Genomic DNA, 17,731 nt, shown 5'->3' with positions numbered 1-17,731 from the left:
CTTGAATGGAGACACCCTTTCTATTAATTCTTATTTCTATGAGTATAGCAGTGTGGAAATCAGTTTGTGTAAAGCAGTGTTTCCCAAACTTTTTATAGTCCCGTACCCCTTCAAACATTCAACCTCCAGCTGCGTACCCCCTTTAGCACCAGGGTCTGCGTACTCTCAAATGTTGTTTTTTTGCCATCGTTGTAAGCCTGCCACACACACTATACTATACATTTCTTACATTTTTAAATGTTCAGGAGAAAATTCCAGGACCACAGAGCTGAGTAACTAAAACTATTTCTACCATGACCTGTTCTAAGTTTTGGTACTGTTAGAAGAGAATGAGACCGTAATTGATATTTATTTACTGACCTGACTAAAAAAGAACAGAGATAAAATGGCATTTTACCCAATATGGCCTTAAAAATCTGTGTTTAAGCCTACGCAAGGTCAATGACGATCAGCCAACAGCGCTGTAGAGATCACAATGATGTGTTAGACGTTTCTGATTTGTAATGATCCTGAGGGCTGCATGATACACTGAATCAAGTGCTCTCAGGGTAGTGGTTGAGGCCTGCATATATATAACAGCTGTCACGGCGGTTGAAAGGAGAGGACCAAGGTGCAGCGTGGTGAGCGTACATATTCTTTTTATTTGAAAAGACGCCGAACAAAACAATAAACACAACCCAACAAACCGTGAAGCTAAAGGCTATGTGCCATAAACAAAGTCAACTTCCCACAACACAAGGAGGGAAAAGGGCTACCTAAGTATGGTTCCCAATCAGAGACAACGATAGACAGCTGTCCCTGATTGAGAACCATACCCGGCCAAAACAGAAAATAAAGAACATAGAAAAAGGAACATAGAATGCGCACCCTAGTCACACCCTGGCCAACCCAAAATAGAGAATAAAAAACCTCTCTATGGCCAGGGCGTGATAACAGCACTAAAATATAAAACCGCCAGTAATGTACATCGTACCAACTCCTTCCTGGCCTCCAAAGAAAAACAAGCCTTATGCCGGTAATAAAAACCTATTTTCAGCATGAGCTTCCTTATCAAGTTCTCTACATACACAGTGAAGCTCAGCTTATCATCAACCCAAACACCAAAATATTTGTACACTTTAACTTGCTCTATAGTATGTCCAGCCAATGTAGCAATGACATGATTAGTAACATGCCTGGCATTTGAAAATACTATGCATTTTGTTTTACCCGAATTGACAACCAGCTTTAAATCATACAGATTCTGTTGTATGCTGTTAAATGCTCTTTGGGCATTTTCAAAAGCTAAAGATAAACTACTACCACTTGAATAAAGAACAGTATCATCTGCATAAAAGTGAACATCTGCTGTTTCAATAAGATCCCCAATGTTGTTGATATACAAAATGAACAACAGTGGGCCCAAAATAGAACCTTGTGGAACAGCTGAGCACACCTCTATGGACTCAGATTTACAACCATCCGCCATTCCACATTCTGTACGATTTGATAGGTAATTTATAAACCAATCTAGAGCATGACCAGTAATTCCACAACATTTTAACCTTTGCACTAACACAGCATGGTCCACAGTGTCAAAAGCCTTCGACAAATCAATAAAGACAGACACACAATGTAACTTCTTATCAAGAGCACATGTTGGAACATTGCTGCTGTGACTTGCTTCCATTCAGCGACAAGAGCATTAGTGAGGTCGGGCACTGATGTTGGGCGATTAGGCCTGGCTTGCAGTTGGCGTTCCAATTCATCCCAAAGGTGTTCAATGGGGTTGAGGTCAGGGCTCTGTGCAGACCAGTCAAGTTCTTCCACACCGATCTCGACAAACCGTTTCTGTATGGATTTCGTTTTGTGCACGGGGGAATTGTCATGCTGAAACAGGAAAGGACCTTCCCCAAACTGTTGCCACAAAGTTGGAAGCACAGAATTGTCTAGAATGTCATTGTATGCTGTAGTGTTAAGATTTCCCTTCACTGGAACTAAGGGGCCTAGCTCAAACTATGAAAACCAGCCCCAGACCGTTATTCCTCCTCCACCAAACATTACAGTTGGCACTATACATTGGGGCAGGTAGCGTTCCCCTGGCATCCACCAAACCTAGATTAGCCCGTCGGCTTGCCAGATGGTGAAGCGTGATTCATCACTCCAGAGAACGGGTTTCCACTGCTCCAGTCCAATGGTGGCGAGCTTTACACCACTCCAGCCAATGCTTGGCATTGCGCATGGTGATCTTAGGCTTGTGTGCGGCCATGGAAACCATTTTCATGAAGCTCCTGAAGAACAGTTCTTGTGCTGACGTTGCTTCCAATGGCATTTTGGAACTCGGTAGTAAGTATTGCAACCGAGGACATGCGATTTTTACGTGCTTCAGCACTCGGTGGTCCCGTTCTGTGAGCATGTATGGCCAACCACTTCGCGGCTGAGCCGTTGTTGCTCCTAGACTTTTCCACTTCACAATAACAGCACTTACAGTTGACATTGACTTGATGGAAAGGTGGCATCCTATGACGGTGCCACGTTGAATGTCACTGAGCTCTTCAGTAAGGCCATTCTACTGCAAATGTTTGTCTATGGAGATTGCAAGGCTGTGTGCTCGATTTTATACACCTGTCAGCAACGGGTGTGGCTGAAATGACCGAATCCACTAATTTGAAGAGGTGTCCACATACGTGTGTGTGTATATATATATAGTGTACTGTAGTTAAAACACTCATACGTGTGTGTATATATATATATAGTGTACTGTAGTTAAAACACTCATACGTGTGTGTGTGTATATATATATATATATATATAGTGTACTGTAGTTAAAACACTCATATGTATCAGTTTTGACAGAAGAGGAAGTGTTGCCTGTTCTCTTTTGGTAGATGAGGGGTTTCACATGGTGGCTGCTGTAACTGTCATTGCTGCGGTCTATTTCTGCTGCATAGTGAACCAAGAACAACAAGGAAATGAATCTGATTGGCGGTGCGGTGTTGTTATGTGTGACTCGCACAGCTAAGGATGGGAGAAAGAAATTCAGCATTTAAACCGTCCACCAACCTACCACACTGAATGATGTATATTACACATCATGGGCTGGGCTTCAGGCTTGATTGTATAGTTTTATACTGTATTTGCATTAGGCTTTTCTAAGTTTATCTCTTGACTTCTAAAGCTGCACGGTACAATACATTCTTTATATAGTAAAGATCTACTGTGTTATGGGATCAAGCTAAAGCCTTATTCTGTAAGTCATTTTTTTTTTTACATAACCCTGCATCTCTCCCTCTCTCCCTCCCCCTCACTCTCCCTCCCCCTTCTCCATCCCTCTCTTTCTCTCCCTCTCTCTCCCTCCCCCTCTCTCTCTCCCTCCCCCTCTCTCCCTTCTCCATCCCTCTCTTTCTCTCCCGCTCCCTTCTCCATCCCTCTCTTTCTCTCCCTCTCTCTCTCTCTCCCTCCCCCTCTCTCTCCCTCCCCTCTCTCTCTCCCTCCCCCTTCTCCATCCCTCTCTTTCTCTCCCTCTCTCTCCCCTCTCTCTCTCCCTCCCCCTTCTCCATCCCTCTCTTTCTCTCCCTCTCCCTCTCCCTCCCCTCTCTCTCTCCCTCCCCTCCCCCTCTCTCTCCCTCCCTCTCTTCCCTTCTATCTCTCTCCCCCTCTCTCTCCCTCCCTCTCTTCCCTTCTCTATCTCTCTCCCCCCTCTCTTTCCCTCCCTCTCTCTCCCTCCCTCCCTCCCTCTATCTCTCTTCCCTCACTTTCCCTCCCTCTCTTTCCCTCCCCCTCTCTTTCTCCCCCTCCCCCCCCTCACCATCTCCTCCCCCCCTCCTGCTATCCCACTCCAGAGCTGAGTTCCACCCTGATGGAGAGGATGCAGACCCAGGAGCTGCAGAGCAGTCTACAGCTGCCAGAGCTGGATGAGTTAAACCAGTTCTTCCGCTCCCTGCCCATCTCCACGCTGGTGGGCATCGGTGCCCTGACTGCCGTGCTGGCCTACTGGCTGGCCACACGGCCACGTGCCATCTCTCCTCCCTGCAATCTCCAACACCAGTCTGAAGAAGTGGCGGTAAGCCAACGAATCACGATACAATACTCCACCTGGATCTGTATTCGCAAAGTGTCTCAGAAAAACAGTGCTGATCTAGGATCAGGGTGGGCCTGATCCTAGAACAGCACTTTCTGAGATGGTTTGGGGCCGATTCAGACTTAGAAATGTATGCCTTTCCAACACACTTCTCAGTATTTGGTTGCGTAACAGGCTCTTTAGGTGTGGCTACCTTGCACGCTCTGAATACATTTAATTTAACTGCTGAAACCCCTGCCACTTGCAGGCCAACAGATTTCCTTGTGGAGTTGTCATTCGATAGGGTTTTCAGTACATTTAGCTTAACCCATCCCTTTAAATACGATGTACCTTTTAGTTTCAATTTTGTCCACAGACTTATTCAAATATATGGAGAGAACGGGTTCAGAATATCAGGAATCAATGAAAGAAAGCTATTTAAATACACACATTCGTCTCCATTTCAGCACCAGTTGGTAGATTTAAAAATATCAAATCAAATCAAATGTATTTATATAGCCCTTCTTACATCAGCTGATATATCAAAGTGCTGTACAGAAACCCAGCCTAAAACCCCAAACAGCAAGCAATGCAGGTGTAGAAGCACGGTGGCTAGGAAAAACTCCCTAGAAAGGCCAAAACCTAGGAAGAAACCTAGAGAGGAACCAGGCTATGAGGGGGGTCCAGTCCTCTTCTGGCTGTGCCGGGTGGAGATTAAAACAGAACATGGCCAGGATGTTCAAATGTTCAGAAATGACCAGCATGGTCAAATAATAGTAATCACAGTGAACAAGTCAGGGTTCCATAGCCGCAGGTAGAACAGTTGAAACTGGAGCAGCAGCACAGCCAGGTGAACTGGGGACAACAAGGAGTCATCATGCCAGCTAGTCCTGAGGCATGGTTCTAGGGCTCAGGTCCTCTGATAGAGAGAAATAAAAAGAGAATTAGAGAGAGCATACTTATATTCACACAGGATACTGGATAAGACAGGAGAAATACTCCAGATATAACAGACTGACCCTAGCCCCCCGACACAATCTACTGCAGCATAAATACTGGAGGCTGAGACAGGAGGGGTCAGGAGACACTGTGGCCCTGTCCGATGATACCCCCGGACAGGGCCAAACAGGCAGGATTTAACCCCACCCACTTTGCCAAAGCACATCCCCTACACCACCAGAGGGATTACTTCAACCACCAACTGAGACAAGGCCGAGTATAGCCCACAAAGATCTCCTCCACGGCACAACCCATCGGGGGCGCCAACCCAGACAGGAAGACCACATCAGTGACACAACCCACTCAAGTGACGCACCCCTCCTAGGGACGGCATGGAAGAGGACCAGTAAGCCAGTGACTCAGCCCCTGTAATAGGGTTAGAGGCAGAGAATCCCAGTGGAGAGAGGGGAACTGGCCAGGCAGAGACAGCAAGGACGGTTCGTTGCTCCAGAGCCTTTCCGTTCACCTTCACACTCCTGGGCCAGACTACACTCAATCATAGGACCTACTGAAGAGATGCGTCTTCAGTAAAGACTTAAAGGTTGAGACCGAGTCTGCGTCTCTCACAGGCAGACCATTCCATAAAAATGGAGCTCTATAGGAGAAAGCCCTGCCTCCAGGTGTTTGCTTAGAAATTCTAGGGACAATTAGGAGGCCTGCGTCTTGTGACCGTAGCGTACGTGTAGGTATGTACGGCAGGACCAAATCGGAAAGATAGGTAGGAGCAAGCCCATGTAATGCTTTGTAGGTCAGCAGTAAAACCTTGAAATCAGCCCTTGCCTTAACAGGAAGCCAGTGTAGGGAGGCTAGCACTGGAGTAATATGATCCAATTTTTTGGTTCTAGTCAGGATTCTAGCAGCCGTATTTAGCACTAACTGAAGTTTATTTAGTGCTTTATCTGGGTAGCCGGAAAGTAGAGCATTGCAGTAGTCCAACCTAGAAGTAACAAAAGCATGGATTAATGTCAGATTTTTGCAATGTTATGTAAATGGAAAAAAGCTGTCCTTGAAACAGTCTTGATATGTTCGTCAAAAGAGAGATCAGGGTCCAGAGTAACGCCGAGGTCCTTCACAGTTTTATTTGAGACGACTGTACAACCATGAAGATTAATTGTCAGATTCAACAGAAGATCTCTTTGTTTCTTGGGACCTAGAACAAGCATCTCTGTTTTGTCCGAGTTTAAAAGTCGAAAGTTTGCAGCCATCCACTTCCTTATGTCTGAAACACAGGCTTCCAGCGAGTGCAATTTTGGGGCTTCACCATGTTTTATTGAAATGTACAGCTGTGTGTCATCCGCATAGCAGTGAAAGTTAACATTATGTTTTCGAATGACATCCCCAAGAGGTAAAATATATAGTGAAAACAATAGTGGTCCTAAAACGGAACTTTGAGGAACACCAAAATGTACAGTTGATTTGTCAGAGGACAAACCATTCACAGAGACAAACTGATATCTTTCTGACAGATAAGATCTAAACCAGGCCAGAACTTGTCCGTGTAGACCAATTTGGGTTTCCATTCTCTCCAAAAGAAAATACTCTGATCTTGTAGGTTATTTAGGTTTAGGAAAGTATTTATGAATCATAAGAAACAGATTTGGAGAGCCTTTACGCACGAAAGAAAGAAAACGGGGGTTTGATTCATTCTGAAAAAAGGAATTGCATTTAATTTACGCCCGCTTGACTCAGGCACATCCTCAAACCAGCCCAGTTTCAGTTGGCAAATCAGAATTTTCAGAATTTGTCATATGAAACCCTTTTCATTGCAGGGAGTCTCCCTGTAGTTTTACATTAACTGAAGACGCATGCTCGCAAACGCACGCACACACGCACACGCACGCACACACAGTTTTCAGGTACAGTTTCAGCTCCACTGCTTCCTTTTCTTTAGCAATTTCCTTCATGCTTTGAGTAGCTCTCATACTGAGTAACTCTCATGCACATGCCCAGTTGCCACAAACCATAATGGCCTCTTTACTCAATTTGTCAGGAGAGGAATGGAAGGTATTTAAACCCCCTAGAGTCAATCTAAGTAACAATAATAAATAAATAAATCCCCAGCAAAATCTGTCAGCCGATTTCACACTTCTGTATCTGCGGTGAATAGTGTCAGAGCTAGAACGGTGTTTGTCAGACCAAGAAACATCCCAAAATTCTGTAGCGTTCAAACGGTTTGACCAACTATTATGACCACTATATGGAAAGGGGAGACTTTCACCAACATGATGGTGTTCTCCATTTTTCTCTACGACCCCCACAAGTATCACGGGACTTGTCTGAAGGTAACTAATACTGGTTGAAAGAAATTACTGGAAAATATGAAGGTAGTTTTGTGCCTACCCAAAAGGGGTTAAATATGTGTAAAAAAAATATATATATATATATATAGATATTTATTTCCTGGGCTTTCTCAAATCTCATAGAAAAAGGGCAAACACTTCAAAACCTTGTTTCTTATGATACATGTATGAATGTGTTATTCAATGCGTTTCTCTTGGCTATATTAGTAAAGGCTAAATTAAATGTTTTATCAAATCATTTTGTATATATTTTTATACCTAAAAGGGTCCTACAATTCTAAATCAAATAGCTAAATGATCCATAGTATAACCATCTTAAAACAATTCAAATGTCAGCTTATAACCCCCCCCCAATGGCTTAGACTTTTAAGAATTAACAAGCCTTGTTCATTTAACTTTATGGCTAGCAACTGTTTCAGTCTAAAATGAATTTATAAACAATCATAGACTGACTTAGGTGTCAGCAACCACTCCGGCTTCAATCAGAATTAGGCCTAAAGACAGATTTTCGAAATGTAAACCAATTTCTCTTTCTGCCCTGAGGCTTCAGTACTGTACCTGTTGAAGCATCTATAAAACCTGCCAATTTGCATAATAACAATAATAATAATTGTTCCCATAGCTTAGAGAATAAGGATTTGGATTTCTAATATATATTTGGACTACATCCAGAAATAGCCATGTTGTTACTTTGGTGTGTGTATCCTAGCCTCACTGTCTGTGTCTATCTCCTCATGTCTGTCTGTCTCTAGCATGAAGATGGGGGTCGCAGGTCCATGCTGGGGGACAGCCCAAATAATCTGCTGACACACTACCACGAGGATGCCAAAACCATGTATGAGGTGTTCCAGAGAGGCCTCCACATAGCCGGTGTGTATACACACACACACACAAGCACACACACACACACACACACAAGCACACACACACACAGGCACTGTGGTCTGAAAAAGTGCTGGTGCAATGTCTGTGTGGTCTGTCTGGTGAGGGGATAAAGTACTATCTAGATTACCATGGCTACTGAGAGCATTGGAAGTAGCATCTGAGGTGAAGCCTAAAGTCAGACTGCAGACAGACTACACTGTGTATACAGTACCAGTCAGAAGTTTGGACACACCTACTCATTCAAGGGTTTTTCTTTATTTTGACTATTTTCTATACTGTAGAATAATAGTGAAGACATCAAAACTATGAAATAACACATATGGAATCATGTAGTAACCAAAAAATGGATTCTTCATAGTAACCACCCTTTGCCGTGATGACATCTTTGCACACTCTTGGCATTTTCTCAACCAACTTCATGAGGTAGTCACCTGGAATGCATTTCAATTAACAGGTGTGCCTTGTTAAAGTTAATTTGTGGAATTTCTTTCCTTCTTAATGCGTTTGAGCCAATCAGTTGTGTTGTGACAAGGTAGGGGTGGTATACAGAAGACATCCCTATTTGGTAAAAGACCAAGTCCATATTATGGAAGAACAGCTCAAATAAGCAAAGAGAAACAACAGTCCATCATTACTTCAAGACATGAAGGTCAGTCAATACGGAACATTTCAAGAACTTTGAAAGTTTCTTCAAGTGCAGTCGCAAAAAACATCAAGCGCTATGATGAAACTGGCTCTCATGAGGACTGCCACGGGAATGGAAGACCCAGAGTTACCTCTGCTGCAGAGGATAAGTTCATTAGAGTTACCAGCCTCAGAAATTGCAGTCCAAATTAATGCTTCACAGAGTTCAAGTAACAGACACATCTCAACATCAACTGTTCAGAGGAGAATCAGGCCTTCATGGTCAAATTGCTGCAAAGAAACCACTACCAAAGAACACCAATAAGAAGAGACTTGCTTTGGCTAAGAAACACGAGCAATGGACATTAGACGGGTGGAAATCTGTCCTTTGGTCTGATGAGTACACATTTGAGATGTTTGGTTCCAACCTCGTGTCTTTGTGAGAAGCAGAGTAGGTGAATGGATGATCTCCGCATGTGTGGTTCCCACCGTGAAGCATGGAGGAGGAGGTGTGATGGTGTGGGTTCAGTATATACAGTAGGACATACTGAAAAGCACTTACACATACTGTGTTTGATTTCTTTCAGAGAGTCATGGAGTTGGAGGCTAACCAGACCCCACATTAAATAATTTATGTAGATGAGGCAGGGTTTAACCTGGCAAAAACACATCGCCCGGGAAGAAACGTCATCGGGAAAAGGGCCACCGTTGATGTGCCGGGTCAGAGAGGAGCAAATATCACAATGTGTGCTGCAATCTCGAGTTCTGGTTTGGTCCTGCAGAAATGCCAGATTGGTCTCTACAACACCGAGCGCCTTCTTTTGTGTTTAGATGACCTCCACCAACAACTGGTGCCAGAAGCAGAAAGGGAGGAAACATGAGGACATTTGTGATTGTATGGGACAATGTAGCATTACACCATTCACATGCAATCACAAACTGGTTTGCAGCCCATCCAAGAATGGTTTCCCTTTTCCTCCCTCCCTACTCACCTTTCCTCAACCCCATTGAGAATTTTTTTTCTGCCTGAAAGTGTATGATCATCGGCCACATGACCAAATGTCCGTCCTGGATGCAATGGATGGCGGCTGCAGAGACATCTCAGCTGAAGACTGCCAGGGGTGGATAAGACATGCCAAGCGTTTCTATCCGTGGTGTGTAGCGAGAGACGACATAGGATGTGATGTGGACGAGAACATGTGGCCAAATACTGAAGATCGTATAGATTAGAACAGGACTGTGCATTTTTGTGTTTTTTCCCTTCTGTGCCTTTTTTTACTGTAATTGTGTTTTATTTTTACACATTTGGAACCAAATGCCATGTATGTTGGATTTTTTGATGATCACAATTTCATGTTGCTAATAAAGCTTTTACTGCAGCAATTCTGTCACTTACTATTTCTTTCTACTCTACATTCTATAAAGTAAAGATTACTCATTCACTTTTAGATTCTATGTTGCCAAAAAGGCACACATTCAACACTGAACCAAAAAATGTAGAGTGGTTTACAGTAAAAAAAAACTGAATTATAAAAAACGGTGTATTTCATATTGTCTATTGTATGCAGGTAGAACTGAAACATGAAAAGTATGTTTTTGTAATGCCATCAACTGTTAGTATTTTGAAAGTCGTTGTGCTGTGATTGACTATATGTTCCTCTTGGATAGAAAACATGTCCTAGTGTTTTGACAGAATGATTAGATATTGTGTTGGGTTTGTCGTGTTTTGATAGAGTTAGTGTATGTAAAGAAAGTTTTTTTGCATTTTGAAATGCAGAGCTGGTATTTAATGAACAAAATGTGGTTTTGAGCAGAACATGTACTATTTGGCAAATTGTGTGATGTAGGTGTGTTGCTGTGTTAAGAGTTTAGAAAAAGTACAGGTAAACGCTTTAATAGCCGAGCAGTTAGTCACTAACTGTGACTAGCTGACTGACTAGCTGACTGACTGACTAGCTGACTAACTGACTGACTGACTAGCTGACTGACTGACTAGCTGACTGACTGACTAGCTGACTGACTGACTGACTGACTGACTGACTGACTAGCTGACTGACTTGCTGATTGACTAGCTGACTGACTGACTAGCTGACTGACTAGCTGACTAACTGACTAACTGACTAGCTGACTGACTGACTAGCTGACTGACTAGCTGACTGACTAGCTGACTAACTGACTGACTAGCTGACTAACTGACTGACTGACTGACTAGCTGACTGACTGACTAGCTGACTGACTAACTGACTAGCTGACTAGCTGACTGACTGACTGACTGACTAGCCGACTAGCTGACTGACTAGCTGACTAGCTGACTGACTGACTAGCTGACTAACTGACTGACTGACTAGCTGACTGACTGACTAGCTGACTGACTGACTGACTGACTAGCTGACTGACTTGCTGACTGACTAGCTGACTGACTGACTGACTGACTAGCTGACTGACTTGCTGATTGACTAGCTGACTGACTGACTAGCTGACTGAGTAGCTGACTGACTAGCTGACTGACTACCTGACTGACTAGCTGACTGACTAGCTGACTGACTGACTTGCTGATTGACTAGCTGACTGACTAGCTGATTGACTAGCTGACTAACTGACTGACTGACTGACTGACTGACTGACTTGCTGATTGACTAGCTGACTGACTGACTAGCTGACTGACTAGCTGATTGATTAGCTGACTAACTGACTGACTAGCTGACTAACTGACTGACTAGCTGACTAGCTGACTGACTGACTGACTGACTGATTAACTGACTGACTAGCTGACTGACTGACTGACTAGCTGACTAGCTGACTGACTAGCTGACTGACTAGCTGACTAGCTGACTGACTGACTGATTAACTGACAAGCTGACTAACTGACTGACTGACTGACTAGCTGATTGACTAGCTGACTAGCTGACTGACTAGCTGACTAGCTGACTGACTAGCTGACTAGCTGACTGACTGACTGACTGACTGACTGATTAACTGACTAGCTGACTAACTGACTGACTGGCTGACTGACTAGCTGACTAGCTGACTGACTAGCTGACTGACTGACTGATTAACTGACTAGCTGACTAACTGACTGACTGACTAGCTGACTAGCTGACTGACTAGCTGACTAGCTGACTCACTGACTGACTAGCTGACTGACTAACTGACTGACTGACTGACTAGCTGACTGACTGACTGACTGACTAGCTGACTAGCTGACTGACTAGCTGACTAGCTGACTGACTGACTGACTGACTGATTAACTGACTAGCTGACTAACTGACTGACTGACTAGCTGACTAGCTGACTGAGTAGCTGACTAGCTGACTGACTGACTGACTAGCTGACTGACTAACTGAATGACTGACTGACTAGCTGACTGACTGACTGACTGACTAACTGACTGACTGATTAACTGACTAGCTAACTGACTGACTGATTAACTGACTAGCTGACTAACTGACTAGCTGACTAACTGACTTGCTGATTGACTAGCTGACTGACTGACTGACTAGCTGACTAACTGACTGATTAACTGACTAGCTGACTAAGTGACTCACTGACTGATTAACTGACTAGCTGACTAACTGACTCACTGACTGATTAACTGACTAACTGACTCACTGACTGATTAACTGACTAGCTGACTAGCTGACTAACTGACTAGCTGACTAACTGACTTGCTGATTGACTAGCTGACTGACTGACTAGCTGACTAACTGACTCACTGACTGATTAACTGACTAGCTGACTAATTGACTCACTGACTGATTAACTGACTAGCTGACTAATTGACTAGCTGACTAACTGACTTGCTGATTGACTAGCTGACTAATTAAATATAGTTACATTTACATATTAGTCATTTAGCAGATGGTCTTATAACTGACTAACTGACTGATTCCAACATAATGCTGAGGAGCAGTTGTAGTTAGCAGCCAGTAAAAAGACTGCTAAAGAGGAATCGATAGAGGAACAGAGACTGTACATGCATGGTCACGATGAGTGTCAGTCATGTGATGCTTTGGGGGTTTCTGTGTTTTTGTAAATTCACTGACTCGTCCTGTTGTTGTATTGTCTCTAGGTGATGGACCTTGCTTAGGCTCCCGGCTACCCGACAAGCCTTACAAGTGGCTGTCCTATAAAGAGGTAAGCACAGAGTAGAACTACCTCTGTGCAGAACACTGCATATTGCACAAGAGCAATCTATAGCTCTGCACATAGTGCACAAGAGCAATCTATAGCTCTGCATGTAACTCAGTCCTTGTGGTTTGTATTACACTTGGATGTGTCATGTGGTTGATCAACAGATGCTCAGTTTACAGTACCCCCTACGTCTGCTGCTTCTAAAACATCTGTAGCAACACAGAGTTGTATTTCAAGTTGATTTACATTAAAGCTTTCTGTACCACTGCACTGAACTACTGGACTTTTTAACACACATTTATTAATGGGTTATGGCTCCCACACAAAACCGGAGGGATTTATTTTCAGCATTCTATTCATGGTATTTTCTCTTCAATGTTACTGAGAGGGATTTATTTAGGAAGCTTGTAAACACTTCAGCGTTGGAATGCTGCAGCTGGAAGGATTCTGGAGTTACAAAAACACTCCTCTCCAATATTTGATCTATGACATCATGACAATTGAGGAGAGCATAGCGCAAACAAGATTGTTTTTTATTTTTTATACTGGCATATTTCTTGCTTCAAAATACGCTCAGCTGCTGCCCATTCATTTCCACTTCCAGGTCACAACCCGGGCGGAGTACTTGGGGTCGGGGCTGCTGAGCCAGGGCTGCACGCCGAGCCCAGATCAGTTCATCGGAGTGTTTGCACAGAACAGGCCAGAGGTGAGGTCATCGTCAAAGCTAGACATTATGTGTGTCTCAAATGGCACCCTATTCCCTACATAGTGCACTACTTTTGACCAGACCCCTATTAAAAGAAGTGCACTATATAGGGAATAGGGTGCCATTTGGGACAAGACACTGATTCACAAATGTTCTGACATGATATAAAGGTTAACAGCTCCAACTCCCTTTGTAGAGGCTTTTTTTTATTGCTCTTTATGGCAACGGTGCCCTGGCCTCCTTTTGACCTGTCTGTCTCTAATTGCAGTGGATCATTTCGGAGCTGGCCTGCTACACCTACTCTATGGTGGTGGTGCCTCTGTATGACACACTAGGGCCTGATGCCATACGCTACATCATCAACACTGGTAAGACTAGCAGATTTCAGATTTCTGGGTCCCAAATGGCACCCTATTCACCTCTATGGGTCTTGGTCAAATGTAATGCACGACATAGGTACTAGGGATCCATTTGGGACAGAGCCTTACAGTAATTGTACTGCTGGCATTAGCGGTGGTTAAAATCACAGGGGAAGCCAATCCAGAACAAAAAGCCATATTACAACCTATGTGTTGTGATAATTGCGTTGTTTTCTCATATGCCTTGCCACTGTGATATATAGGCCTAAGGCAGAGACAGTAAGAACACACAGTGGCAGAATAAATTGAACCACACCTTTGTTTCATCACAAAACCGGAGAGCAACCTCTTCCCGGTGAAGTTCACAAAGCATATTGCATGTAACAAACAGTTACATGACCTACAGCATGATAAGTTAATGTTCCCCACGTTTTCTGACTACTAAACAACTATTGATTTAGTTACCGCAAGTCTTGAAGAAAACAGAATCTGCTTCCACCATTCCAGAACCATTTCAACTTCAACATTTCAACATTATCTAATCACCTCTGCTTAGTCTAATATAGTGACAACTAAAAGATATCAAAAACTATTTAGTCCAATAAACATAAGCTAAATATGATGTGGCTGTCCATGGTGCTGATTTCTGTGTGTGTGTGTGTGTGTGTGTGTGTGTGTGTGTGTGTGTGTGTGTGTGTGTGTGTGTGTGTGTGTGTGTGTGTGTGTGTGTGTGTGTGTGTGTGTGTGTGTGTGTGTGTGCGTGTGTGTGTGCGTGTGTGCGTGCGTGCGTGCGTGCGTGTGTGTGTGCAAATAGAAAAAACATGTTGACTCACCCTACTTGTAGAGAAACGCCAATGCCATCCTCTTCTTTCATGTTGCCTAAACGGTCTATGACTCTGTCATACAGTGTACGTTTTTAGTTTTTGTGGTCCTAGTGTAACGGCTCTCGTCGGAATGAGTGGACCAAAGCGCAGCGTGGAAAGTGTTCATGATTTTATTAGATCAAAAAACACTCAAACAAAGTAACAAAACGAACAGCCAACAGTTCTGTCAGGTAACAGAATACTAAACAGAAAAACAACCTCCCACAAAACTCAGGTGGAAAACAGGCTGCCTAAGTATGATTCCCAATCACAGACAACGATAGACAGCTGCCTCTGATTGGGAACCACAAAACAAAAAAATTGAAAATATAGATAATCCCACTCGAGTCACACAGTGACCTAACCAAACATAGAGAATAAATAAGTTCTCTAAGGTCAGGGCGTGACACCTAGGCTACCATGAATACACGCCGCTGGAGCTTGTTGTGAGCTGGTGTAATTATATAACTAGGCTGGGGTTATGCCATACAGGTGTATGCCAACGCACCGAAACCTATTGTGTTGGTACCTGCCCTACTTTTCCCCTTCTACTCTTTATTAACCTATAGCAGTAGATCTGAGACTCTTCCTTTTATTTTAAAAGGAACATTTCTTTAGTTTCATGGACCAGTTATTCTGATACTTTTTTGGGGTCCAGTTGTGTTAAAAAAAATTATGTTACATTTTAGTCATTTAGGATTCAAACTAACAAAACTTTCATTTACTGACCCAACGCTCTTAACCACTAGGCGACCTGCAGCTAACAACTAGTATGAAACACATCCTACCTATAGATCTGGGATTGGCAACTGGCGGCCTTGGGTTTTGAAGGCCCTCGGATCGATACCCACCCAAAAAATATATTCTATATTTATTATATATTTTTGGGAAACTCAGTCAAGGGTATGCACATGTGGGTACGCAGACCCGCGAGCAACTGCGGCCCCTCATGAAGAGTTCAGTGGTTTTGTGGCCCCCACCCCCATCAAAGTTGCCCATCCCTGCTATAGATGAAGCTCATAAGCTGAGACACTCGTCCTTCCCTTCCTGAACAGTTGTCATTAGACTAGAGAATTCTGTTTTGTTGTGTTGTGTTGTGTTTTAGACACACAATCCCTCTAACTCCTCACTCACTCACTCACTCACTCACTCTCTCTCACACACACACACACACACACACACACACACACACACACACACACACACACACACACACACACACACACACACACACACACACACACACACACACACACACACACACACACACACACACACACACACACAGAGGAATCAGGTTAGGGCTCACCTTCGCCTTATGCTGGAGGTAATGAGCTTAGCTCAGTTGGTTTGGGAGGAAGGGAGAGCCTCTCTCTGTCATTACACTTCCCTCCTTCCCCATGTCCTCAGGGCTTTCCATCCTTCAGTTTGACACTAATCAGTTAACTGACATCAAACTCTGTCATGTTATTCATCTCTTTCCAACTGCCCCTCAGTTAAACAGTGCGTTGGTTTTGGCCCAGTGTCCCAACATAATTTGTCTCTGCTCCAAGGCCGTGAAATGGAAATCTGTGTGTAGAGCAGTAGTTATCTGTGTGTAGAGCAGTAGTTATCTGTGTGTAGAGCAGTAGTTATCTATGTGTAGAGCAGTAGTTATCTATGTGTAGAGCAGTAGTTATCTGTGTGTAGAGCAGTAGTTATCTGTGTGTAGAGCAGTAGTTATCTGTGTGTAGAGCAGTAGTTATCTGTGTGTAGAGCAGTAGTTATCTGTGTGTAGAGCAGTAGTTATCTGTGTGTAGAGCAGTAGTTATCTGTGTGTAGAGCAGTAGTTATCTGTGTGTTTACTAGCTGATTGGATCATGTATGTGTGTTCTATTTCTCACACAAGAAGTGGGGGCCTTTTGTGTGCTGTCTTTCAGCGGACATCGTCACAGTAATCTGTGACAAGCCTGAGAAGGCCCAGGTGCTTTTGGGTAACGTGGAGAGGCATGAGACCCCTGGGCTGAAGAGGATCATCCTGATGGACCCCTTTGACCCTGCCCTGCTGGAGGAGGGGGCGAGCTGCGGGGTCATCGTCCAGTCCATGCAAGATGTGGAGGTAGGGAGAGTGTGCAGGGGGGATGGGGGGTAGTGTATGGGGGTAGGGAGAGGGGAGAGAGGGAGGGGGGAGAGTAGATGCTCATGGAGAGGAGAGGGAGGGGCCTCAGGTAGGGAGGGAGAGAGGCCTCAGTTCAGCTAATATAATGTATCAAAGCCCAACCCTGTCTATGCAGAGACCTGTAGCTCAGCTGTGTACTCTTTCCACTGCTTGCAAGCCACACATGACTGATTCTTTGGAGAAGTATGAACAACACTTCAATGGCTCCATGTCTATGTACTCCAAACACTCCAAACACTAATGTATGACTGGTGTGTTGGCTATAACTTAATAAAGACTGCAGTATGTACAGTGTTTACTGTAATCCATGTACTAGCCCTCTGAGGGCAAGAGATATGTATTATTATCTCTGCAGAACATGATGGTATCTTGAACAGGTCTAGCCTGTCTCACTTCCTTGCTGTAAATTACCATGTCAACAAAAAACAAACGTTATGATACAAGCAAAAGTTATGGTTAGATCCTACATTTTGGCAAATAAAGAAAGAATGCTTCCGTTACAGTTTACTAAATGAATCTAGTGTAAAACTATACAAACATCTCTTTTGTAGGGAAGAGAGAGTTGTTCAGATATGCAGTCCCTTCCACTTTATTATGGCTGTGTTTTATGGTTCTTCTAATGATTATCTAACACAAGATGTTGTGCTTGTTTGCATGCTGCCGTCCC

General features: G+C 43.7%; 1 protein-coding gene across 6 annotated transcripts in view; it reads left to right on the top strand.

The window, feature by feature from the left end:
• Window positions 1-17,731, top strand: part of acsl6 (acyl-CoA synthetase long chain family member 6) — a 100,177-nt gene that overhangs the window by 66,335 nt on the left and 16,111 nt on the right. For 3 of the 6 annotated variants that reach the window (XM_045717342.1, XM_014198006.2, XM_014198009.2), the window contains 6 exons: window positions 3,822-4,042; window positions 8,091-8,208; window positions 12,917-12,981; window positions 13,583-13,684; window positions 13,953-14,052; window positions 16,826-17,004. In XM_045717342.1, coding sequence (XP_045573298.1) covers window positions 3,839-4,042; window positions 8,091-8,208; window positions 12,917-12,981; window positions 13,583-13,684; window positions 13,953-14,052; window positions 16,826-17,004 — 768 coding nt within the window. In that variant the 5' untranslated portion in view covers window positions 3,822-3,838. Of the gene's footprint in view, window positions 1-3,002; window positions 3,230-3,821; window positions 4,043-8,090; window positions 8,209-12,916; window positions 12,982-13,582; window positions 13,685-13,952; window positions 14,053-16,825; window positions 17,005-17,731 lie in introns of those variants that run through there. The other 3 variants (XM_014198011.2, XM_014198012.2, XM_045717343.1) reach the window with 3 other exon arrangements.

The sequence above is a fragment of the Salmo salar genome, chromosome ssa04, assembly GCF_905237065.1.
Source record: "Salmo salar chromosome ssa04, Ssal_v3.1, whole genome shotgun sequence".
NCBI lineage: Eukaryota > Metazoa > Chordata > Actinopteri > Salmoniformes > Salmonidae > Salmo > Salmo salar.
Note: the sequence above shows the minus strand (reverse complement) of the source record. Positions and strands in the feature narration are given on the sequence as shown.